This window comes from Heptranchias perlo, chromosome 28, assembly GCF_035084215.1.
Source record: "Heptranchias perlo isolate sHepPer1 chromosome 28, sHepPer1.hap1, whole genome shotgun sequence".
Taxonomy (NCBI): domain Eukaryota; kingdom Metazoa; phylum Chordata; class Chondrichthyes; order Hexanchiformes; family Hexanchidae; genus Heptranchias; species Heptranchias perlo.
The window spans coordinates 39,257,200-39,282,802 of record NC_090352.1 but is presented as its reverse complement, the minus strand read 5'-3'; the positions used below and the strand labels follow the sequence as shown (position 1 = coordinate 39,282,802).

At 51.1% G+C, this 25,603-nt stretch overlaps 1 protein-coding gene across 1 annotated transcript in view; it reads right to left on the bottom strand.

Moving 5' to 3' along the window:
- Nucleotides 1-24,771, bottom strand: part of lrrc75a (leucine rich repeat containing 75A) — a 57,846-nt gene extending 33,075 nt beyond the window's left edge. The window contains exons 1-2 of the mRNA XM_068008565.1: nucleotides 23,666-24,771; nucleotides 11,131-11,259 (exon numbers count right to left, since the gene is read on the bottom strand). Of these exons, the coding sequence (XP_067864666.1) occupies nucleotides 11,131-11,259; nucleotides 23,666-23,929 (393 nt within the window). The 5' untranslated portion in view covers nucleotides 23,930-24,771. The remainder of the gene's footprint in view (nucleotides 1-11,130; nucleotides 11,260-23,665) is intronic.
- Between the last annotated feature and the right edge of the window lie 832 nt (nucleotides 24,772-25,603).

The following is a 25,603-nucleotide window of genomic DNA, read 5'->3' as shown; positions in this document are numbered from 1 at the left end:
AGCAAGCCTGTGTTGCTGAGCAACACCCTCGGCTCAACTACCAACGATCCGGGTCCCTTTGTTCCAGTTTAGAAACCGCAAAGTATGTAACCTCGTTTGCTAAACCTGTTCTCTGCTATTTAACTGCCAGAGTTTGGCCGTTTCCTGGGTTTTCACCTTGGGAGGTGCTGAGATCCCTCCCACAGGCCCCCCGATCCCTCCCACGGGCCCCCCATCCCTCCCACGGGCCCCCCATCCCTCCCACGGGCCCCCCATCCCTCCCACGGGCCCCCCGATCCCTCCCACGGGCCCCCCATCCCTCCCACGGGCCCCCCGATCCCTCTCACCGGGCCCGATCCCTCCCACGGGCCCCCGATCCCTCCCACGGGCCCCCCATCCCTCCCACCGGGCCCCGATCCCTCCCACGGGCCCCCGATCCCTCCCACGGGCCCGATCCCGCTCTGCTTTATTTAAGAAATCCTTTGCTGATAACAGTAGGAGGTGACCTGGGGCCTGCTGGCTGATTGCAGATCGCGGTCGCCTCCCTTCAACTTGAGTCTAAACAGACATCTCGATAATGTTCTTCAGATCTCAGTCTTCCTCGGAGGCCTTAAACCTCTCTCTCAAAACACTTTGCCTGAAATTGTTTATTTGACCAGTGATACAACATTAGCAAATGTAATTAGTTCTTTCCCAGCCGAATAAACAGTGACTCTGTACAGTTACACAGTGAGTGACCCTCACCCTGAATAAACAGGGACTCTGTACAGTTACACAGTGAGTGACCCTCACCCTGAATAAACAGGGACTCTGTACAGTTACACAGTGAGTGACCCTCACCCTGAATAAACAGGGACTCTGTACAGTTACACAGTGAGTGACCCTCACCCTGAATAAACAGTGACTCTGTACAGTTACACAGTGAGTGACCCTCACCCTGAATAAACAGGGACTCTGTACAGTTACACAGTGAGTGACCCTCACCCTGAATAAACAGTGACTCTGTACAGTTACACAGTGAGTGACCCTCACCCTGAATAAACAGGGACTCTGTACAGTTACACAGTGAGTGACCCTCACCCTGAATAAACAGGGACTCTGTACAGTTACACAGTGAGTGACCCTCACCCTGAATAAACAGGGACTCTGTACAGTTACACAGTGAGTGACCCTCACCCTGAATAAACAGGGACTCTGTACAGTTACACAGTGAGTGACCCTCACCCTGAATAAACAGGGACTCTGTACAGTTACACAGTGAGTGACCCTCACCCTGAATAAACAGGGACTCTGTACAGTTACACTGGGAGTGACCCTCACCCTGAATAAACAGGGACTCTGTACAGTTACAGTGAGTGACCCTCACCCTGAATAAACAGTGACTCTGTACAGTTACACAGTGAGTGACCCTCACCCTGAATAAACAGTGACTCTGTACAGTTACACAGAGAGTGACCCTCACCCTGAATAAACAGAGACTCTGTACAGTTACACAGTGAGTGACCCTCACCCTGAATAAACAGTGACTCTGTACAGTTACACAGTGAGTGACCCTCACCCTGAATAAACAGTGACTCTGTACAGTTACACAGTGAGTGACCCTCACCCTGAATAAACAGGGACTCTGTACAGTTACACAGTGAGTGACCCTCACCCTGAATAAACAGGGACTCTGTACAGTTACACAGTGAGTGACCCTCACCCTGAATAAACAGGGACTCTGTACAGTTACACAGTGAGTGACCCTCACCCTGAATAAACAGGGACTCTGTACAGTTACACAGTGAGTGACCCTCACCCTGAATAAACAGGGACTCTGTACAGATACACAGTGAGTGACCCTCACCCTGAATAAACAGGGACTCTGTACAGTTACACAGTGAGTGACCCTCACCCTGAATAAACAGGGACTCTGTACAGTTACACAGTGAGTGACCCTCACCCTGAATGAACAGGGACTCTGTACAGTTACACAGTGAGTGACCCTCACCCTGAATAAACAGGGACTCTGTCCAGTTACACAGTGAGTGACCCTCACCCTGAATAAACAGGGACTCTGTCCAGATACACAGTGAGTGACCCTCACCCTGAATAAACAGGGACTCTGTACAGTTACACAGTGAGTGACCCTCACCCTGAATAAACAGGGACTCTGTACAGTTACACAGTGAGTGACCCTCACCCTGAATAAACAGGGACTCTGTACAGTTACACAGTGAGTGACCCTCACCCTGAATAAACAGGGACTCTGTACAGTTACACAGTGAGTGACCCTCACCCTGAATAAACAGGGACTCTGTACAGTTACACAGTGAGTGACCCTCACCCTGAATAAACAGGGACTCTGTACAGTTACACAGTGAGTGACCCTCACCCTGAATAAACAGGGACTCTGTACAGTTACACAGTGAGTGACCCTCACCCTGAATAAACAGGGACTCTGTACAGTTACACAGTGAGTGACCCTCACCCTGAATAAACAGGGACTCTGTACAGTTACATAACAACAGCTTGCATTTATATAGCGCCTTTAACGTAGTAAAATGTCCCATGATGCTTCACAGGAGCGATTATCAAACAAAATTTGATACCGAGCCACATAAGGAGATATTAGGACAGGTGACCAAAAGCTTGGTCAAAGAGGTAAGTTTTAAGGAGTGTCTTAAAGGAGGAGAGAGAGGCGGAGAGGTTTAGGGAGGGAATTCCAGGGATTTGATCATGAGGATGAGAATTTTAAAAATCGAGGTGTTGCTGAATGAGTAAAGACCAATGAAGCCCTTCAGTTTGAATCATGCAGATGGGGGAAAATTGAATCAGGTTCATATTGCATTAAACTGCGATGTAATTTTCCCAGCCCATGCGGACTGGAGCTGCCCGAGATCAGTCAGTAATGAGAGAGTTTATTTCTCGTACCACGATCCCAGTGCGGTCACAGGAAGGGGTTTCATTCGTTTCTGATATTTCCAGTTTGATTCCCCAACAGCAGCAAATGAGGAATTTCAGCAATTTCAGCCCCTCCCACCTCCTCACCTCACCAACCCCCACCTCCAAACACTGGAGCACATAATCCAGGCTGAGGGAGTGCTGCACTGTCGGAGGGTCAGTACTGAGGGAGTGCTGCACTGTCGGAGGGTCAGTACTGAGGGAGTGCTGCACTGTCGGAGGTGCCGCCTTTTGGATGAGACATTAAACCGAGGCCCCGTCTGCCCTCTCGGGTGGATGAAAACGATCCCATGGCCGCTATTGGAAGAAGAGCAGGGGAGTTCTCCCCGGTGTCCTGGGCCAATATTTATCCCTCAACCAACACCTAAAACAGATTATCTGCTCATTATCACATTGCTGTTTGTGGGATCTTCCTGTGTGCAAATTGGCTGCCACATTTCCTGCATTACAACACCTCAAGAGTATTTCATTGGCTGTAAAGCGCTTTGGGACGTCCTGAGGTTGTGAAAGGCGCTGTATAAATGCAAGTTCGTTCTTTCTTTTTACAGGGACAGGGTGCGAACACAGGGCCTACAGCTTGGCATTTTCCTCAACCACAGCGGGAGCTGTCTCCTGGGCCCTGCGCTCTCACTCTCCCGGGCCCTGCCTCCCCCCGGGTCCTGCACTCTCTGCACGCTCTCTCTCCCGGGCCCTGCGCTCTCTCTCTCCCTCCCGGGCCCTGCGCTCTCTCTCTCTCTCTCTCTCTCTCTCCCGGGCCCTGCGCTCTCTCTCTCTCTCTCTCTCTCTCCCGGGCCCTGCGCTCTCTCTCTCTCTCTCTCTCTCCCGGGCCCTGCGCTCTCTCTCTCTCTCTCCCGGGCCCTGCGCTCTCTCTCTCTCTCCCGGGCCCTGCGCGCTCTCTCTCTCTCTCCCGGGCCCTGCGCTCTCTCTCTCTCTCTCTCTCTCTCTCTCCCGGGCCCTGCGCTCTCTCTCTCTCTCTCTCCCGGGCCCTGCGCTCTCTCTCTCTCTCCTGGGCCCTGCGCTCTCTCTCTCTCTCTCGGGCCCTGCGCTCTCTCTCTCTCTCCCGGGCCCTGCGCTCTCTCTCTCTCTCCCGGGCCCTGCGCTCTCTCCCCCCCGGGCCCTGCGCTCTCTCTCTCTCTCTCTCTCTCTCCCGGGCCCTGCGCTCTCTCTCTCTCTCTCTCTCTCCCGGGCCCTGCGCTCTCTCTCTCTCTCTCCCGGGCCCTGCGCTCTCTCTCTCTCTCTCTCTCCCGGGCCCTGCGCTCTCTCTCTCTCTCCCGGGCCCTGCGCTCTCTCTCTCTCTCTCTCTCTCCCGGGCCCTGCGCTCTCTCTCTCTCTCCCGGGCCCTGCGCTCTCTCTCTCTCTCTCTCCCGGGCCCTGCGCTCTCTCTCTCTCTCCCGGGCCCTGCGCTCTCTCTCTCTCTCTCTCTCTCTCCCGGGCCCTGCGCTCTCTCTCTCTCTCTCTCCCGGGCCCTGCGCTCTCTCTCTCTCTCCCGGGCCCTGCGCTCTCTCTCTCTCTCCCGGGCCCTGCGCTCTCTCTCTCTCTCTCTCTCTCCCGGGCCCTGCGCTCTCTCTCTCTCTCCCGGGCCCTGCGCTCTCTCTCTCTCTCTCTCCCGGGCCCTGCGCTCTCTCTCTCTCTCCCGGGCCCTGCGCTCTCTCTCTCTCTCTCTCTCTCTCCCGGGCCCTGCGCTCTCTCTCTCTCTCCCGGGCCCTGCGCTCTCTCTCTCTCTCTCTCCCGGGCCCTGCGCTCTCTCTCTCTCTCCCGGGCCCTGCGCTCTCGCTCTCTCCCGGGCCCTGCGCTCTCGCTCTCTCTCCCGGGCCCTGCGCTCTCTCTCTCTCTCCCTCTCTCTCTCTCCCGGGCCCTGCGCTCTCTCTCTCTCTCTCCCTCCCGGGCCCTGCGCTCTCTCTCTCTCTCTCCCTCTCTCTCTCTCCCGGGCCCTGCACTCTCTCTCTCTCTCTCCCGGGCCCTGCGCTCTCTCTCTCTCCCGGGCCCTGCGCTCTCTCTCTCTCTCCCTCTCTCTCTCTCTCTCCCGGGCCCTGCGCTCTCTCTCTCTCTCCCTCTCTCTCCCTCCCAGGCCCTGCGCTCTCTCTCTCTCTCTCTCTCTCTCTCCCGGGCCCTGCGCTCTCTCTCTCTCTCCCGGGCCCTGCGCTCTCTCTCTCTCTCTCTCTCTCTCTCTCTCCCGGGCCCTGCGCTCTCTCTCTCTCTCCCGGGCCCTGCGCTCTCTCTCTCTCTCCCGGGCCCTGCGCTCTCTCTCTCTCTCCCGGGCCCTGCGCTCTCTCTCTCTCTCTCTCTCTCCCGGGCCCTGCGCTCTCTCTCTCCCCCCCGGGCCCTGCGCTCTCTCTCTCTCTCTCTCTCCCGGGCCCTGCGCTCTCTCTCTCCCCCCCGGGCCCTGCGCTCTCTCTCTCCCTCCCGGGCCCTGCGCTCTCTCTCTCTCTCCCGGGCCCTGCGCTCTCTCTCTCTCTCTCTCCCGGGCCCTGCGCTCTCTCTCTCTCTCTCCCGGGCCCTGCGCTCTCTCTCTCTCTCTCTCTCTCCCGGGCCCTGCGCTCTCTCTCTCTCTCCCGGGCCCTGCGCTCTCTCTCTCTCTCCCGGGCCCTGCGCTCTCTCTCTCCCTCCCGGGCCCTGCGCTCTCTCTCTCCCCCCCGGGCCCTGCGCTCTCTCTCTTCCCCCCCGGGCCCTGCGCTCTCTCCCTCCCGGGCCCTGCTCTCCCCCCCGGGCCCTGCGCTCTCTCCATGCTCTCTCTCCCGGGCCCTGCGCTCTCTCCCCCCCCGGGCCCTGCGCTCTCTCTCTTCCCCCCCGGGCCCTGCGCTCTCTCCCTCCCGGGCCCTGCTCTCCCCCCCGGGCCCTGCGCTCTCTCCATGCTCTCTCTCCCGGGCCCTGCGCTCTCTCCCCCCCCGGGCCCTGCGCTCTCTCTCTTCCCCCCCGGGCCCTGCGCTCTCTCCCTCCCGGGCCCTGCTCTCCCCCCCGGGCCCTGCGCTCTCTCCATGCTCTCTCTCCCGGGCCCTGCTCTCTCTCCCGGGCCCTGCGCTGCCCTCTCCACTTTCACCTTGGGCTGCGTGTCCCAGTGACTCTCCAGGGTTGAGGCAGGTGGGATGAATGGGACAGGCTCAGGATTGCCAGCTCCACCCAGGCTAGGGAGAGCTGGAAATACCTGGAGAAAGGGATCAGACACCTCGATCGTGGCCTCCAGCCGGCCGCGATTCCTGTATTTCTCGGCTGCTGATGCAGCTGCTCAGGAATGTATGTTAATGTTTAGCTCTGGGGATCGGTCTGTTTCTCCGACTCTCCCAGGGCGTGAGGGATGAGGCAGAGGTCCGTACGTTCCAGGAGATTACTCAGTACTCAGGGGGATTACTAGCAGGGGTCAAAGGAAGGTCATAGTCATCACTAATCTGCTCATCAATTTACAATTCTGCACTTTATTTACACGACTTAAAATGAGGCATTGTGTGTCTCTGTGTGTCTGCATCTGTGTATGTAGGTCTGTGCGTGTTTTTCTTTACTCTGCCTGTGTGTGTCTGTGCGTGTGCGTGTGCGTGTGCGCCTGTGTCTGTGCGTGTGCATCCGTGTGGGGACGGAGAGATTCAATTCTACCTGCTGGTCACTGTTTGCCTGACATGTTGATGCCGAGAGAGGGAATGAAACAGTACTGATACTGAGTCATAGATACTGAACCCAATCACATCCTCAATGCACTTCATAGCCAATGAACTGAGATCACTGTTGTGATCTAGATAAACATTACTGCAGCCCGAGCTGGTTACAAGATTTAAATCAAAATATTTCAGATTAAAAAGACTTTTCCACTTGAGAATTTAATCACAGCAAATGCTCAATCCACTTAAGGAGATGAGGTTTTTTGGCCCTGGGTCTCTCTCTCTCTCTGTCGCTCTGTCTCTGTCTCTGTCTCTCTCTCTGTCGCTCTGTCTCTGTCTCTCTCTCTGTCTGTCTCTCTCTCTCTCTCTCTCCCTCTCTCTGTCTCCTTCATGTACAGCACTGAGAGTTTCCACATAAATCATTTTATTATATCACTGGCTACTGGCCAAACACTGAGTAGTTTAAGTGCAGCACTTTACCCCATCGGTGGCCTCTTGGGCTCTGAACTCAGACACTCCAAGTAATGTGCAGCTCAGAACGAGAGATCGCTCCAAACCCCACCTGGCAGCAACTCTGTCACATGTTCAAGCTGGGACACAGCGCGATGGAAGAGAGATTTCGTTCATTAAGCTGATTTTAATATTTCTTAAGAAATTGGAGCTGCATTTTGTAGTTGCCCTATCACATTTCTGAACAAGCACCCCGAACCCTTCCCATATAATGAATTACTTTGAAGTGCAGCACCTCTTGTTATGTAGGTAAATGCAGCAGCCATTTTGCTCACAGTAAGATCCCACAGCACTGAGATAAATCAGTGATCTGTTCTTGCATTTTGATTGAGGGAGGAATGTTGGTCAGGACACCAGCAGAACTCCCTACTCTTCTTCAAATAGTGACTAGATCATTTCATAGGGACAGGAGGAGGCCATTCAGCCCTTCGATTCTGATCTGCCATTCAACTAGATCATGGCTGATTTGTTCCTCAACTCTGTCTTGCTCCAATCCCTCGATGCCCTTACCCAACAAAAATCTATTGACCTCGATCTCGAAAGCTCCAATTGATCCCCAGCATCCACAGCCTTTTTGGGGAGAGAGTTCCAGATTCCCACTCCCCTTTGTGTGAAGAAGTGCTTCCTGACATCACCCCTGAACGGCCTGGCTCTAATTTTAAGGTTATGCCCCCTTGTTCTGGACTCCCCCCACCAGATGAAATAGTTTCTCTCTATCTACGCTACCAAATCCTTTTAAACACCTCGATTAGATCACCTCTCAACCTTCAAAACTCAGGGGAATACAAACCAAGTTTACGCAACCTGTCCCCATAATTTAACCCCTTAACACTTATCATATAAGAGATCTAGGTTTAACGTCTCATCTGAAAGACGGCACCTCCGACAGTGCTACACTCCCTCAGTACTGCACCAGGGGAGTGACAACCTGGATTATGGGCTCAAATCTCCGGAGTGGGGCTCGAACCCACGAACTTCTGACTCAGAGACTAGAGTGCAATCCCGAGGGTATTCCCACAGGAGGGAGGGACGCATGCTATGGGGGGGGGCGGGGTCCCAGCGAATGCTCTTGACTGAGCTAAAAAAGAAACGTCAGTGACAGAGCCTCAAGGGGCAAACTGCCCACTGCCCTCCTTGCCCAGGGAAGGGGTACACTAGGTCAGGAGAGCAGCAAAGGGCAAATCAAAAATGCACTAGAGGGGAGGGAAGCCAATATTTCTGCAGCCGAGTTCCTGTGAATACAATAAGATTCACGAGGACAGAGGCCAAGAAAAATGTAATTAACATCTCAACAAGGTACAAGGACTTGCTGGTTAATCTGAATTATACAGTGCAGCTAATTAAATCAGGATCTGTTTCTACCATCGGCCCACATATTTCAATGAAAGCTTCTCGTTTGAGGTCTTGCTTTAACAAGACAGTGTGGAGGAATATTTCAATCGACTTTAAGAGGCTTTAGAGCAGGCTCACCATGTCTGTCCCACAGAAATAAATTCTACTAGCGTGGCTCTGAAATAAACAATTTTCAGGCAGTGGTTTCTAAAGATCTAGGATGCACTGCAGCAACTCGCCAAGGCTTCTTCAACAGCATCTGCCAAACCCGCGACCTCTACCACCTAGAAGGCCAAGAGCAGCAGGTACATGGGAACACCACCACCTGCACGTTCCCCTCCAAGTCACACACCATCCCGACTTGGAAATATATCGCCGTTCCTTCATCGTCGCTGGGTCAAAATCCTGGAACTCCCTTCCTAACAGCACTGTGGGAGAACCTTCACCACACGGACTGCAGCGGTTCAAGAAGGCGGCTCACCACCACCTTCTCAAGGGCAATTAGGGATGGGCAATAAATACCGGTGAGAGAGAAACAGTCAAAGAGAGAGAGATAAATAGGCACAGAGAGGAATAGTCAGTGAGAAAAAGATAGAGGTGCAGAGAAAGAGAGAGACAGAGAGAGAGAGAGAGAGAGAGAGAGATGTCTTTTCCACCCATTTACAGTTAATGTATTGATATACTAGCTCTTACAGAGAAGGGAACAGGCAGAGGAGAGAAACATGGAGACTCATGACCCCATTACACCCACTAGACGATATAGACCTGGGGCACCAGCATCCTCCCACCAGCTTTCAAACAGCCGTCTGTACTGAGGCTCATCGGCCATGGGGGGAGGTCTGGGTCCAGGAATGGGAGCCGCGATCCGTGATCGCGGCTCCCATTCCTGGACCCAGACCTCCCCCCATGGCCGATGAGCCTCAGTACAGACGGCACACACGCCACAGACTGTCTCCCGCCCCCCAGTCAACCGACGGGAAGCATCTGTCAGCTCAGCCCCAGAGTCCTTGGCAACGACACCCTGAACCTTTGGGACCTGGGACCTTAATGAATACTTTGCGTCTGTCTTCACAAAAGAGGGGGACGATGCAGAGATTGTAGTTAAGGAGGAGGAGTGTGAAATATTGGATGAGATAAACAATGAGAGAGGAAGTATTAAGGGGTTTAGCATCTTTGAAAGTAGATAAATGGCCAGGCCCGGATGAAATGTATCCCAGGCTGTTAAGAGAAGCAAGGGAGGAAATAGCGGAGGCTCTGGCCATCATTTTCCGATCCTCCCTGGCTACAGGCGTGGTGCCAGAGGATTGGAGGACTGCTAGCGTTGTACTGTTGTTTAAAAAGGGAGAAAGAGATAGACCGAGTAATTATAGGCCAGTCAGTCTAACCTCGGTGGTGGGCAAATTATTGGAATCTATTCTGAGGGACAGGATTTAGAAAGGCACGGATTAATCAAGGACAGTAAGCATGGATTTGTTCAGGGAAGGTCATGTCTGACTAACTTGATTGAATTTTTTGAGGAGGTAACGAGCAGGGTCAATGAGGGTAGTGCGTTTGATGTAGTGTACGTGGATTTTAGCAAGGCTTTTGACAAGGTCCCACGTGGCAGACTGGTCAAAAAAGTAAAAGCCCATGGGATCCAAGTAAAGTGGCAAGTTGGATCCAAAATTGGCTCAGTGGCAGGAAGCAAAGGGTAATGGTCGATGGGTGTTTTTGTGACTGGAAGGCTGTTTCCAGTGCGGTTCCGCAGGGCTCAGTACTGGGTCCCTTGCTTTTTGTGGTTTATATTAATGATTTATACTTAAATGTAGGGGGCTTGATTTAAGAAGTTTGCAGATGATACAAAAATTGGCCGTGTGGTTGATAGTGAGGAGGAAAGCTGTAGACTGCAGGAAGATATCAATGGACTGGTCAGGTGGGCAGAAAAGTGGCAAATGGAATTCAATCAGGAGAAGTGTGAGGCAATGCATTTGAGGAGGGCAAATAAGGCAAGGGAATACACAATAAATGGGGGGATACTGAGAAGTGTAGAGGAACAGAGGGACCTTGGAGTGCATGTCCACAGATCCCTGAAGGTAGCAGGACAGGTAGATAAGGTGGTTAAAAAGGCATATGCGATACTTTCCTTTATTAGCCGAGGCACAGAATGTAAGAGCAGGGAGGTTATTCTAGAACTGTATAAAACACTAGTTAGGTCACAGCTTGAGTACTGAGTACAGTTCTGGTCACCACATTACAGGAAGGATGTAATTGCACTCGAGAGGGTGCAGAGGAGATTTATGAGGATGTTGTCAGGACTGGAGAATTTTAGTTGTGAGGAAAGATTGGATAGGCTGGGGTTGTTTTCTTTGGAACAGAGGAGGCTGAGTACAGATTTAATTGAGGTGTACAAAATTATGAGGGGCCTAGATAGAGTGGATAGGGAGGACCTATTTCCCTTAGCAGAGGGATCAGTGACCAGGGGGCAGAGATTTAAAGTAATTGGTAGAAGGATTAGAGGGGAGCTGAGGAAACAGAGGGTGATGGGGGTCTGGAACTCACTGCCTGAGAGGGTGGTAGAGACAGAAACCCTCATCGCATTTAAAAAGTACTTAGATGTGCGCTTGAAGTGCTGTAACCTACAGGGCTACGGACCAAGTGCTGGAATGTGGGATTGAGCTGGGTGGCTCTTTCTCGGCTGGAACGGACGTGATGGGCTGAACGGCCTCCTTCTGTGCCGTAAATTTTCTATGTTTCTAAGTCACTGGTCACTGGGGAACAGAAAGAGGGGCAATGCCCTTACCGGTTTGGGGCAGTGGATGTAGCGAGCCAGGCTGATGATCAGGTCGTGGGTAATGGGGTCCACCAGATTGCGGAAGCTGGCGTATCTGCACAGGACATCATCCAATGAGGTCGATTCCATCCCCAGATCCTACAGCAAGGGATCAAAATAAACAGTAAGAAAGGACTTGCATTTCTATAGCGCCTTTCACCACCTCAGGACGTCCCAAAGCGCTTTACAGCCAATGAAGTACTTTTTGAAGTGTAGTCACTGTTGTAATGTAGGAAACGCGGCAGCTAATGTGTGCACAGCAAGATCCCACAAACAGCAATGTGATAATGACCAGATAATCTGTTTTTAGTGATGTTCGTTGAGTGATAAATATTGGGCCCCAGGACACTGGGGAGAACTCCCCTGCTCTTCTTCCAATAGTGGCCGTGGGATCTTTTACATCCACCTGAGAGGACAGGCGGGGCCTCGGTTTACATCATCTGAAAGACGGCACCTCCAACAGTGCAGCACTCCCTCAGTACTGGCACTGCGTGTGTCGGGCCTAGATTATGGGCTCAAGTCTCTGGAGTGGGGCTTGAACCCATGACCTTCTGACTCCAAAGCGAGCGTGCTGCCCACTCAGCCATGGCTGATGCTATCCCAGTATCCGTCGGAGACCTCGGAATGAATCACAGCTGCCTCCGATCTCCTCACAGATGAACATTCAGCCACTGCCTGACTGCATAATCCAACCCCCGCTCCCCCAACCAACTCCAACCAGTGACGGAGAGTGCCCTCCAACTCTGCCAGCCCACAGCTATGCCTGCGGGTGCTGGGTACCCTGTGTTGAGATCTCTTCCCCCAAGTAGAGATCTCTCGACTGGCCACAGATTCTGCTCTCCGCCAGCACCGTGGCAGGACAAGTGTGATAGTTTGGCCGGGGTGATTGTGCGAATGGGTTTATCGAGCGTGGGACTGTTGCACGGTGGCCTGTCACAGAGTGGGAACTGCTGCAACTTTCCCACTGTCAGTCAGTGATGCCTTTTACGGCAAAATGTATTTCTTCCCCCCTTTCCCCAAGGTGCGCAGACTTCAGTCGCACTTTAATACTTCCCATTCTCCACATGTGTGAGCCCCAGACAGTGAGTGGCAGCCAGGCTATACGACCGTGGGAGGCATCACATCCATCCAAATCTGATCCTGTTCAAATATAAACACTTTCCCCCCCAAAAGGCTGTAGATGCTGGGGATCAAGTGAAAATTTCAAGACTGAGATTGATAGAGTTTTGTTGGGTGAGGGTATCGAGGGATATGGAGCAACGGCATGAAAATGGAGTTGAGGTACAGATCAGCCATTATCTGATTGAATGGCTGAACAGGTTCGAGGGGCTGAATGTCCCCCTTCTTTTCCTGAAACGTTCGTTAATAACTCTGCACAGGAGTCGGGGAGTCAGCTCACAGCCTGCATCTGACAGTCAGAGCCCTCAGTAAATATTAGAGCTGAAGGTTTGAGGCCCAGAGCCAAGATCCAGACAAAGCTACCCTACAATTAGCAGTAAATCCTGAGTTACGAGCCACAACTTCAGGCCTGTCTGTGTGACGTCTGGATGCGGAGGAGAGATGGATATCCCCCCGAGACTAACAGATTGAAGGGTTTTGTTTAATATAAGGTCAACCATAAAAACAGGAGCGGATTATGTGCGGGAACATGGGACGGAGAGGTAGAGTGAGTGAGATGGGGAAGAGAGAGAGAGACACACACACAAAGTGAGAGAGAGAGACAAGAGATTGAATGAGACAGAGACAGAGGCAAAGACCTTGGAATCATTGTAGAAATAATTGGGCTGTTCAATTCTTTTTCATTTGTTTTGTTACTTTCCATAATTTGCTACAGTCTATGAGATAGTGAAAGTCAAGGCCTACAGTATCAGCAGGACCGGGGCTGGGAGTCAAGAGATGGGAACGATGATCCAATTGGTTGTGTTAGAATTAATTTTCCCAGCACGTTTGTTTACGTTAGAATAAATTTGTGCTGATTATAATAAATTTGACAATGATACAGTGACATGGGGGTGTTACAGGAAGTATGCACTGTATGCAAGACTCCCAATATATTACTAGTGAATCTCCCATGGTGATTCAGAGGGTATCCTGTTTTATTGCAGGCTGGGGCTCTTTTCTCCAGAAAAGAGAAGGCTGAGGGGTGACCTGATAGAGGTTTTTAAGATTATGAAAGGGTTTGATAGGGTAGACGTAGAGAAAATGTTTCCATTTGCCGGGGAGACCAGAACTAGAGGTCAGAAATATAAGATAGAATGTGGAACTCGCTACTACAAGGAGTAGTTGAGGCGAATAGTGTAGATCCATTTAAGGGGAAGCTGGATAAACACATGAGGGAGAAAGGAATAGAAGGATATGCTGATAGGATGAGATGAAGTAGGGAGGGAGGAGGCTCGTGTGGAGCATAAATACCAGCATAGACCAGTGGGGCCGAATGGCCTGTTTTTGTGCTGTAAATTCTATGTAATTCTTTGATTCTATGTAATAACAAACTCTAACAGGGAATGTGCTTGAGGAAGTATGTGTGACTTTTACAAAAAGTGCACATTACACACAAGACTTTTAATATGTTGTTAGTGAATCTCTCATGGTTCTGCTCCCAGGAGCCAGAGAAAACACAATGTCTTTTAGCTGTGTTTTTTGTAACAGGGCAAAATGGTGAGCGAGCTGGGTGGCACAGAGCTGCGAGTGGTGGGAGGGCTGAATAGCAGCACTATACGGTGTTACCTATTAAAAGTAACAAAGGCAGGTATTAGTGTCATTCTGATGTCATTAAAGTAGAAAAAAGAAAATTTCTATAGCACCTTTCATGACCTCAGGAGGTTCCAAAGCGCTTTGCAGCCAATGAAGTACTTTTGAAGTGTAGTCACTGTTGTAATGTAGGAAACGCAGCAGCCAATTTGTGCACAGCAAGATCCCACAAACAGCAATGAGATAATGACCAGATCATCTGTTTTTAGTGATAAATATCGGGGAGAACATCCCTGCTCTTCTTCAAATAGCGGCCGTGGGATCTTTTGCGTTCACCCGAAAGGGCAGACGGGGCCTCGGTTTAATGTCTCATCCGAAAGTCGGCGCCTCCGACAGTGCAGCACCCCCTCAGTACTGCACTGGGAGTCTCAGCCTGGATTATGCCCTCAAGTCTCTGGAGTGGGACTTGAACTCACGACCTTCTGGCTCAGAGGCAAGAAGGCTCCCCACTGAGCCACGGCTGACACTTCAGTACTAAATCATGACAACCAGGAAGGCTACAGAATTTTATACATAGATAAAAGATTTATATGGAAAAATATAGGTAGATAGACGTTTTTTCTTCTATGATATTTGATGGAGATTATAAAAAAAAGATTGTCCCCACTTGCAGGGGTTTTACTGAGACATTAGCTGCTGCTTCACAAACCATCCCTGAACATTCTCTGGAGAGTGACCGTCTCCTGTAATTCTCCACATCGCTGGGACTCAATGTCACCTCAAGATCTGCTGACTGCACAGTCCCGAGCCGGCAGTGGGCAGTCATACAAGGACAGTGATGAGAGGGAGGGCAAGTCGGTCAGAGGAGACACCGCTGACAGTACAGACACTGCGCCCAGCGTTCTGTTAGTACACGAGCATCCTGGAGTGTATTGGAACCGAGTACTGAGCTGGAGAACAACAGGGGCCGCACATGATGTCGGGAACAAGCGGGATGAAATGATTTCTCGGTACAGCACGGACCCCCCCCCCCAGACGTGTCCGGTCTTGAACCAGCAGCTGTGGGGTTTCATTCCACCCTGAGCAGGTTCTGTTGTCACAGGCGGTGGGGGGAACTGAACTGGTGACATTCCGATACATGTTACAGGCAATAACAGCCCCTGTGTATATTACAGGGATTAGCAGCCCCCGTGTATATTATAGAGAACAGCAGCCTCTGTGTACATAGGGATTAGCAGCCCCTGTGTATATTACAGAGAACAGCAGCCCCTGTGTACGTTATAGGGATTAGCAGCCCCTGTGTATATTACAGAGAACAGCAGCCCCTGTGTACGTTATAGGGATTAGCAGCCTATGTGTAGATTATGGAGAATAGTCACTGTGCATCTCATATGGTACACAGAATCAGTGTATATCATAATGGATAAGAGAAAAATGGATAAAACAGTGACAGCCAAAGGGTGTGAAATGTTTCTCTGCGGCAGGATTGGGGCCCGGTGAGTATTCCTGTGACAATGGAGAGGTTTGCGAGCTGCATTCATTTTACTCGAGTGTTTGAAATCAGTGGAGAGGCCCCTTCGATTTCAGATAAACCCTGAATAATCTGCTGATGTACTGTCAGCTTCCATCAGGCCGATTTAATGAAGCATTAATGGATCAGCAGTAATACAACGCTGTGATTGAGGGAGTGCAGGGCTCAGTGTGTGTCAACTCTCAATCAGTCAGACTGTCCCCCAGTCAGCTCTTCAGTGAACGCACCAATAATTCGATGAATCATTCCAACACAACATAGCTTCGTATTTCTATTAATTTTCAAATGAAAACCCAAACATACTGTCATTGTTTTTTTAATTGCTCTGGGACCGAGCCTTTGATTCAGTGGGAGCCACTCCCGCCTCTGGGTCAGAAGGTGCGGGGTTTGAACCATCATTCCGGACAGTCCCGGGGAGGGGGGCTGTGACTGGAGCTCCAGACAGTCCCGGGGTGGGGGGGAGTGGTGACCGGAGCTCCGGACAGTCCCGGGGGGGGGGGTGGCGGTGACCGGAGCGCCGGATAGTCCCGGGGGGGGGGGCGGTGACCGGAGCTCCGGACAGTCCCGGGGAGGGGGGGGGTGGCGGTGACCGGAGCTCCGGACAGTCCCGGGGGGCGGTAACCGGAGCTCCGGACAGTCCCGGGGGGGCGGTGACCGGAGCTCCGGACAGTCCCGGGGGGGCGGTGACCGGAGCTCCGGACAGTCCGGGGGGCGGTGACCGGAGCTCCGGACAGTCCCGGGGGGGGCGGTGACCGGAGCTCCGGACAGTCCCGGGGGGGGGGCGGTGACCGGAGCTCCGGACAGTCCCGGGGAGGGGGGGGGGCGGTGACCGGAGCTCCGGACAGTCCCGGGGAGTGGAGACCGGAGCTCCGGACAGTCCCGGGGAGTGGTGACCGGAGCTCTGGCTCTGAATTCTGGGCTGACATCCAGCGGGATTCTTCTGTCCGGTGGATGTGGGTGTCCCCCCCCTCGTCGTACGTGGGAGCCCAAGAAACCCTCTCACCCTACAGGACGAACCCCCACCACCCCCTCCCACTATCGGCTGTACGGCCACGGAAGGAGTGTTCACGTCGCGGCCTGTCAGACTGTCAATCAGCCTGCGAATCCTCCCACTACTTCACATTGTTCCCCAAGGGAAGAAAGCGAAGAAACAAAAACAACACGTTCCCCTCCGAGTCACACACCATCCAGACTTGGAAATATATCGCCGTTCCTTCATCGTCGCTGGGTCAAAATCCTGGAACTCCCTTCCTAACAGCACTGTGGGAGAACCGTCACCACACAGACTGCAGCGGTTCAAGAAGGCGGCTCACCACCACCTTCTCAAGGGCAATTAGGGATGGGCAATAAATGCCGGCCTCGCCCACATCCCGAGAACAGTTTTTTAAAAAACGGAGTTTTACAAAATATACACCCTTTCGCGGATTATGATGCAGAAGATCCCAGGGCCCTATTGGAAGAAGAGCAGGGATTTCTCCCGGTGTCCTGGGCCCAACGTTCCTCCCTCAGCCAACACCGTCAATAAACAGATTAATTGGTCATTTATCTCGTTGTTGTTTGTGGGATCTTGCTGTGTGGCTGCCATAAGAAACAGTCATTGAGGCTCATTCATTATCTGTGGTGTTTCTGAGATGTGGTAAGGTGCTATTTATGGTATAGATTCTTGCACAATTAGATTTGAGGATCTTACAGTTTTGATCACGAGATTGTACCTTTGCAGGACCATTCCTTCAAAAAAGCAAGGGCAAGCAGGGTAGGGTCGAGGGGCTGATTGGCCACTGCCACTAGCCTCAGCGTTCTTAAGCTTACAGTGAAAAAAAAATCAATCAGCCAGGGTCCTGGTTTCTGATCGCTGTGTACTGGCTCCAGCCGGAAGCTGCATGTGAGACACCACGTACGGACAGCTGTGATGCCCCAGTAGTGGAACAGCTGGCTAACAATCAATGACTAAGCGCACACATGAAGACTGTGTCCCTGGGTTAAATACCGGAAAGCGGTTGGACCATATCCCAGTGACGTTCCTTCTCATGATGTGGGCTTTGCTGGCATGGCCGGCATTTATTGCCCATCTCCTATTTACCCCTTGAGAAGGTGGCGATGGGCCTTCTGTAGTCAGTCAGCGCCTTCTGGAGAAAAGAGGAGAAAACTAGAGAGAGAGAATAAAAGGTGAAGGACAGCAGACCAAAGCAGGCTTAAATTTCAGCTTCTGTTCTCAATCGGTGTTTCCAATAATGGGTACAGCACGTTCTTTATGGTAATGGTGCCATTAGATCAGAGATAATAGATACAAGCAATGTAGGGGCCACTCTAGACTCTCGCAGCATCGACCAGCTGACATTCAGTCACTCGGCTCTTCGCTATTTTCTCAGGAAGGAGTCAAATCAGCTTAACAGGAGCCGAAGTTTCCGGGTGGAGATAACCTTTAGGGACAAACGGATCCAATTATGCAGTCCCAAACTTCTGCCAGCGATGATTAAGGAGTGCGCCTGGGATAAATGAGGTGCACAGATCGGCTTATCACTATCGCAATCCAGCAGTAAAAGCTAGCGTGCCCAGGAGCCTGACTTTACCTCGTCTTTAAACAAAACACGGGTTCATTTCTAGAGGAATAGAATTGAAAAGCAGAGAATTTATGCTATCAAATCTTGGTTAGACCACATTTGAAGTACTGTGCACAGTTCTGGTCTCCATGTCATAAAAAAAATATAGAGGCACTGGAGAAGGTGCAAAAAAGATTTACTAGGATGATACAGAACTGAGAGGTTATAAATATCAGGAATGACTGAACAGGCTGTGGCTCTTTTCTCTAGAAAAAAGGTTAAGGGGTGACCTGATGGAGGTTTTTAAGATTATCAGAATGTTTCCTAGGGCAGATGTAGAGAAAATGTGTGCGAGTCCAAAACTAGAGGTCATAAATATAAAATAGTCACTTAATAAATCCAATAGAGAATTCAGAAGAAACTTCTTTATATCTGAATATATTGAAGAAGGAGATAGATAGATTTCTAGACACAAAAGGCATCAAGGGGTATGGGGAAGAGAACGGGAATATGGTATTGAGATAGAGGATCAGCCATGATCATATTGAATGGCGGAGCAGGCTGGAAGGGCCGAATGGCCTACTCCTGCTTCTATTTTCTATGTTTCTATGTTGACCCAGAGAGTGGTGAGAATGTGGAACTCACCACCACAAGGAGTAGTTGAGGGGAATAACGGAGGCATTTAAAGGGAAACTAGATAAGTACATAAGGGAGAAAGGAATAGAAGGGTTTGCTGATAGTGCTCGATGAAGGGGGGAGGGAGGAGACTCGTGTGGAGCATAAACACCAGCACAGACCAGTTGGGCCGAATGGCCTGTTTCAGTGCTGTAAATTCTATGTCATTGTCTGTAGGATCTGCCTTGGGCCATGCCTTCCCTTAAATTAATTAATTAATATTTATTAATGAAATCATAAGGTGGGTTTGAATGAAAAGGCCCTGCACCCTAATTGGTCCATCATTTCAGAATCTCCGTCCTATCAACTTCCCATTCCAGCTGTTCCTTAAAGCAGAACAAACTTGTAATGGGTTCCGATGCCTTCCGAGCCTTTCCAAAGGCTGTAAGAATTTTGGTCCCCTTATTTCGCCTCTCCCCTTTAATGTTCACCCACGTGCAACTTTGCGTTCCCACTGTTAGTCTCACACACATGCAAATCTGCACTCCCAGCCGCCAATAGTTATGCAAATAAGTTGACCCACGAAAACTGAATGCTATTAGGGCTGCCTTACACTCCCTCACTTCCATTTAGTTCAGACTCCCCCGGTCACGAATATTGGCCTCAACACCTTACAACAAAAACTGAAAACCACTGGATATAAATTACTGAAACATCAACACCCAAAATAACAAAACACCAAAAACACACCAATCATTTCTCATCCACTGCCGCGTACTGCAAATGGCCAACTGTGATATCATGGTGCTAGGTCAAACAAGAGTCTCTGTCGGATCCCTCTTCCCCTCTGTACACACACGCACACCTGTACACTCTCCCCTATCATGGACTCTATCCACCCATTCAATCTCCTGACACCGGGTCCACAGATGCCAGCCTGGAAATTATATCGTTAAACAGCCTAAAGTATCAGTGCCAGCCTGGGCTGTTGACACAATCGGTTAAATAGTTGGCCAGAGCTCATTGATTGCTGCCAAGGTCTCACAGCGGGAATAGATTCAGGCGAGGAGAGAGATTCTAGACTTTTCCATCTTCTCCCCTGCCCTGGATCACGCACACAGGCAGTAAACAGAACCAGATGTTTTCAAAGCTAGAACCTTTGCTTTTGGGTTTTGAAAATACAAGCAATACCATTGAGCCAAAGTCTTGTTTAGAGCCCTGTGCTTTCGGAGGCAGAACTCCAATATAAATGAGGTCGTGCAATATGCCACTGGAGGCAAAGTGACCATCCTCAGGAAGGGGTTTTGTTCCCTCCATCAACGGGTAAACACCAACTACATGTGGCAGTGTCAACAGGCCAATTGTTTTATTCAGGTTTGATTCAGTGGGATAACCAGGTTACAGGTTAGTACCAATTAAACACTCAAAGCAACGTCCTGCGTAACCAGCCGCAAAATATTGCTAAGGCCGATGGTTGGGAATGGCCCTTTTTGGTTACAACCAGCTCTTACCGTCACCAGGCTTATGCTGGGGCTGCCCTTAACTGTGCGGGACCCACATGAGACCAACACGCCCAGGGCAGGTACAGCATGGGTTAGATACAGAGTAAAGCTCCCTCTACACTGTCCCATCAAACACTCCCAGGGCAGGTACAGCACGGGTTAGATACAGAGTAAAGCTCCCTCTACACTGTCCCATCAAACACTCCCAGGGCAGGTACAGCATGGGTTAGATACAGAGTAAAGCTCCCTCTACACTGTCCCATCAAACACTCCCAGGGCAGGTACAGCACGGGTTAGATACAGAGTAAAGCTCCCTCTACACTGTCCCATCAAACACTCCCAGGGCAGGTACAGCACGGGTTAGATACAGAGTAAAGCTCCCTCTACACTGTCCGAACAAGGTGCCTCATCGCCAACCTCAGAAAATGCCCCCTACTGCACCAGTGTGTCATTTGTCCACACCAGAATCCTGTGAGCTTGTAAACTTCTGCTGAATTGGGGGCATCTTTGCAATGTGGGCCACACTGGTTAGGAACGGGACTGAGGCTAACCAGGCTCATTTTGCAGAGGGCCATTGAATGCAGCAGAGAAAAGCAGCTTTCACCCCAGAAATCTGGACCGGACTGAAACCCAGGTCCTGGGGGTGAAAGAGCAGCGTCTCACCCAGTCCATATACAAGCTGTCTGAATGCCCATCTTTGCTCAGTTCCCACTCCTGTTCCAAACCCAGCGACCTCTTGATGGAAATTGGTCACCAATTGAGATTATGATTGGGCTTGGCTGTGATAGCTCCCCCTCCCCCAGAGAATAGCCCACTGAAATTCACCAGCGAGGCTCACTCACATATGGACAATGGGGGACAGCCAGCACCCACTGAACTGTACCCCAAGAGGCTGTGCTCCTCGGAGTAGAGGACAAGCTGCTTGTTCCCCCTGTTACTAATGTCCTGTTATTTCCCACTTGGGAGATTTTTTACATTTTTTCCCCCCACAGTAACCGGACACTGTCCCGGCTGGAACGTGGAGCATCCACACCGATTTCAGCCGACACAGCACTGACCCCAGGGGTCGAGGCTGTGACCTTCCTACTCCGACATTTACCTACAGAGTCTCAAGGGTCACTCAGTCCTCTGTTTAATCCACACCTTAAGAGGTAGAGGCTGGGTGACAGTTTGTGATATAATAGAAAGAAAGACTTGCATTTATATAGCACCTTTCACAACCTCAGGACGTCCCAATGCGCTTTACAGCCAATGAAGTACTTTCCAAGTGCAGTCACTGTTGTAATGTGGGAAGCGCGGCAGCCAATTTGCGCACAGCAAGATCCCACAAACAACGATGAGATAAAGAGCAGAAAATCTGTTTTTAAGTGATGTTGATTGGAGAATAAATATTGGCCCAGGACACTGGGGAGAACTCCCCTGCTCTTCTTCCAATAGCGGCCGTGGGATATTTCACATTGACCTGAGAGGGCAGACGGGGCATCGGTTTAACGTCTCATCCGAAAGACGGCACCTCTGACAGTGTAGCACTCCCTCGGTACTGGCACTGGGAGCGTCAGCCTGGATTATGGGCTCAAGTCTCTGGAGTGGGGTTTGAATCCACACCTTCTGACTCAGATAAAAGTGCGATTCACTGAGCCACAGCTGATCCTCAGAGAGTTATAATGAACCGTTTAAATAAATAGCAAAGCTCAGGGATGGACAGATGCTGCTAAATAATGTTCAGATGAGGCAACTAATTACTCTAAGAAGTTTAAGAGAATGAGCAATGGCGCCCCCAGTGGCTCCGTGCGTAAGTGTGCCTGCTGGTGTGATACTGGGCCATACGTGGGCCCCCCCACGCTCCACCGGAACCCGTACCCCAGCGAGACCTCACACCTTTGCGAGGAGGAGGGGGTGAAAAGACATGGCCCGAAGAAGTGAGGAAAGGCCACTCGGCCCCTCGCACCTGCCCCACGCAGGATCCATGTCTGATTACTGGATCCTGGACCTGCTCCTGTCCAGCGTCTGCGAATCCCCTACTATAAAGGACACTGAGTTCCTTCCCCTAACTCCCCTGGAAAAAAACAAAATTAAACAGTTCTGCTCATAGAATCTTACAGCACAGAAGGCGGCCATTTGGCCCGTCGTGCCTGTGCTGGCTCTGTGAAAGAGCTAGTGCCACACCCCAGCCTTTTCCCCATAACCCTGCAAATTAGTCCTCTTCAAATACATGTCCAATTGCCTATAGAATCTGCTTCCACCACCTGTTCAGGCAGTGTGTTCCAGATCTTATTATTCAGATCTGATTATATTTTTTTCCAAACTGGATTGAGGATCATAAAGAGTATTGAGATAGTCACAGGTTGAATGAGGGAGGGAGTGAAGAAAGGAATCCTAATCCTAATATTAATCCTCGTGCTTTCGGTAGGGATGAGGAATTCAGTACAATTATTGAAGAGGTGAGCAATTGGTGGCATTTGACAAAATTGAAGCATTTTTAAACAGTGAAGCTTTAACCGAACAATCATTAAATTCCGATAATTTTGTTTTTCTCTCTCTATTTGGTTGAGTTTTTAAGAAGATTTGAACAAGGATTGCTGCTGAATGGTGAATGCCAAACCTGACTGTGCGAGGGAGATGGCACCGAGCTCAGGCAATTGAAATTATAGGATGTCTGAGACGTCCCAGCCCAGTTAACTCTTGCACCCCCAGTGAGGACTCAGCTCTCCCGCACTCACTAACTCCGACAAACCTGATTATGTCATCCGCAATTATTCCCCACCAACTATCTCAGCACACAACATAAATAGAGAAAAGTTAAAGAACATCATAAGTGTTTTCACACTTCGCTTTCAGAATGGGTGGGATGTTTCATAGAATCATGCAGCACAGAAGGAGGCCATTTGGCCCATCGTGTGTGTGCCGGCTCTTTGAAAGAGCTGTCCAATTAGTCCCACTCTCCTGTGGTTTGGTCAGCAAGATTCTGCCTGATGTTTGAATGAGCTATGCGGGGCAGGAAGCTGTTGGGTACCATTCTCGGCCGGTGCTCAGCTGGCTGATCTCAGCCAGGCAGTCGTAGGGGGCACTAAATTTGGCCTCAGTTCCTCTGGGCTAGGAAAAGAATCAGCCAGGGGCGCCTGCTCCTGTTCACTATCCAGTGAGCCCTGCTGGCGTGTGTACATGTATGTGTACGTGTGTGTATACACACGCCGGGTGAGGACAGGATTGGGTTTGGCTGTGATGGGTTCCAAGGTTGAATAGCCCGTCGACACTTAAGTGTTTAGCCTCGCACATGAAAAATGGAAACGGGGGGTCAAATAAAGGAGGGTTTGAATTGTCATCTCCTGAGGAGGGGAATGAATCGGGGTGGTGGGAGAGCAGTGAGGTGCCCTGATTTGGGCGAGGGAGGAGATGGGGGGAGCCGGGCGGACCGAGAGGAGAGGGAGGCGCAGGGCGAGGGGGGCAGGAGGCGCGGGGAATGGGAAAAGCGGGCAGGGGGTCGTTTTCCAGTTCAGTTAAGACTTTCTGCGTTTAAGCTACAACCTTTGGCAGAAAACGATTTGCTGCGATGCCAAGCTTGGTGTCTAGAGAGAGAGAGAGAGAGAGAGACAGACAGACAGAGAGGGGAGGGCAAGGCTACTCACCTGTCGCAGGCTCCTCAGCAGGTCCGTGGCCTCCTCCTGCCTCCCCTGCTTCGCCAGCGTCACCATGTCCTGAATCACGGCGATCCGTTTCTGGTAGGGTGGAGGGATTGGTGACTTCCCATACCTGTCCCCTGACTTCAACACAAAGGAAGAGAGGAAGTCGCCTCTCTCCAGTCCCGGGGTCTTCTTCTTGCACCCCAGGCTGCGCTGAGGGCTCTCTGCCGACCCCGAAGGCTGCCTCCCCTTGGTCTGCTTGCCTCCCATGGCTGAATTGCCCCACGCAATGCAACCGCAGAGTCCTGAACTCCTGCAAACTTCAGATCAGCATTCCAGGTCTTGGCAATTCCCCATCACCGAGTTGGAAAAGAGGCAGAATCTGCTCACGGCTCCTCGCCTACACAAGCATCACCCCGGCCCTCAAGATCCCTCCGGGTTGGAGACCAGCAGAGACTTAGATCATCACTTGGTAACTCATCGACTCTTCAGATATTGATCCATATCGATTAGAATCGGATGTACCACCAAGTAAAACCAATGGATGCGGCAGATTGGTTTTTAAATCCAAGTTTGCAGATTGTCTTTTACATCATTTTGCAATTACCAATTTGTTTTTTTGTAAAAAAAACATTCCGCCCCAAACATCGATTAGAGTCGATACCAGGGAGCTGGACAAGAAGTTAGTGAGGGGCTTTTACCCGGAGGAGAGAGGTCGCGCCGGGAGGAGGAAGAAGGTTAAGATCTGAGTGCAGCTTCTCAAACGCAACGAACTCCGGTCGGATAATCACATCGATTAGAATCGGACGCACAACAAAACAAAAGGGAAATCAATCAATTAAACAGAAAGCAGAGAGCGGGCGAGTCAGACCGGGTCCCGGGAAACTGCAGACGAAACAAAACAGAAACCCCCCCCCCCCGCTGGAGAGCCCGCGATGTATCGAGTCCCGTGTCGATTCTAATCGGTTAGCGCTGCCCGGGCTGCGGGGCAGGTCGGTGGCCGAGCTCCGGGTGCCCGAGTGCGGGATGTGACTTGGGTCCGGGTCCGGGTCTGGGTCGCTCTCCCTCTCCCTGAAATTCCCCACTGCTTCTGATCCTTAAAGGCGAGTGACCGCTTTCTCCAGCTATTTAAATTCGGCCAACAAAAAAAACCCAATGCCCCTGGGTTGGGGCGGGGTTTGCATCTGTTTAACTCCTTATATGGAGGGAATTCCCAAACAATAAAAAAAACAAACATTCCACCCGCCCTGGTACTGACCCACCTGTTAGTTAATGTCCTATAGAAAAGACTTGCATTTCTGTAGCGCCTTTCACCACCTCCGGACCTCCCAAAGCACTTTACAGCCAATGAGGTACTTTTTGAAGTGTAGTCACTATTGTAATGTAGGAAACGCAGCAGCCAATTTACGCACAGCAAGATCCCACAAACAGCAATGTGATAATGACCCAGATAATCTGTTTTTAGTGACGTTGGCTGAGGGATGAATATTGGCCCCAGCTCACCGGGGAGAACTCCCCCTGCCCCTTGAAATAGTGGCCGTGGGATCTTTTACACCCACCTGAGAGGGCAGACGGGGCCCTCAGTTTAACGTCTCATCTGAAAGACGGCACCTCTGACAGTGCAGCGCTCCCTCAGTACTGGCACTGGGAGCGTCAGCCTGGATTATGGGCTCAAGTCTCTGGAGTGGGACCTGAACCCACGACCTTCTGACTCAAGAGACCAAAGTGCTACCCACTGAGCCAACTGCTGTCAGTCTACTGTTTAAAAAAATTACTCATGATAGAATTCACAAAACAAAAATTACTACTTTTATTTTAGTAACATAACTCCTAATACTCCCAAACTCCATCCCTGGTCAGTTAGAATCATAGAAAATTTACAGCACAGAAGGAGGCCATTCGGCCCATCGTGTCCACGCCAGTCGAAAATGAGCCGCCCAGCCT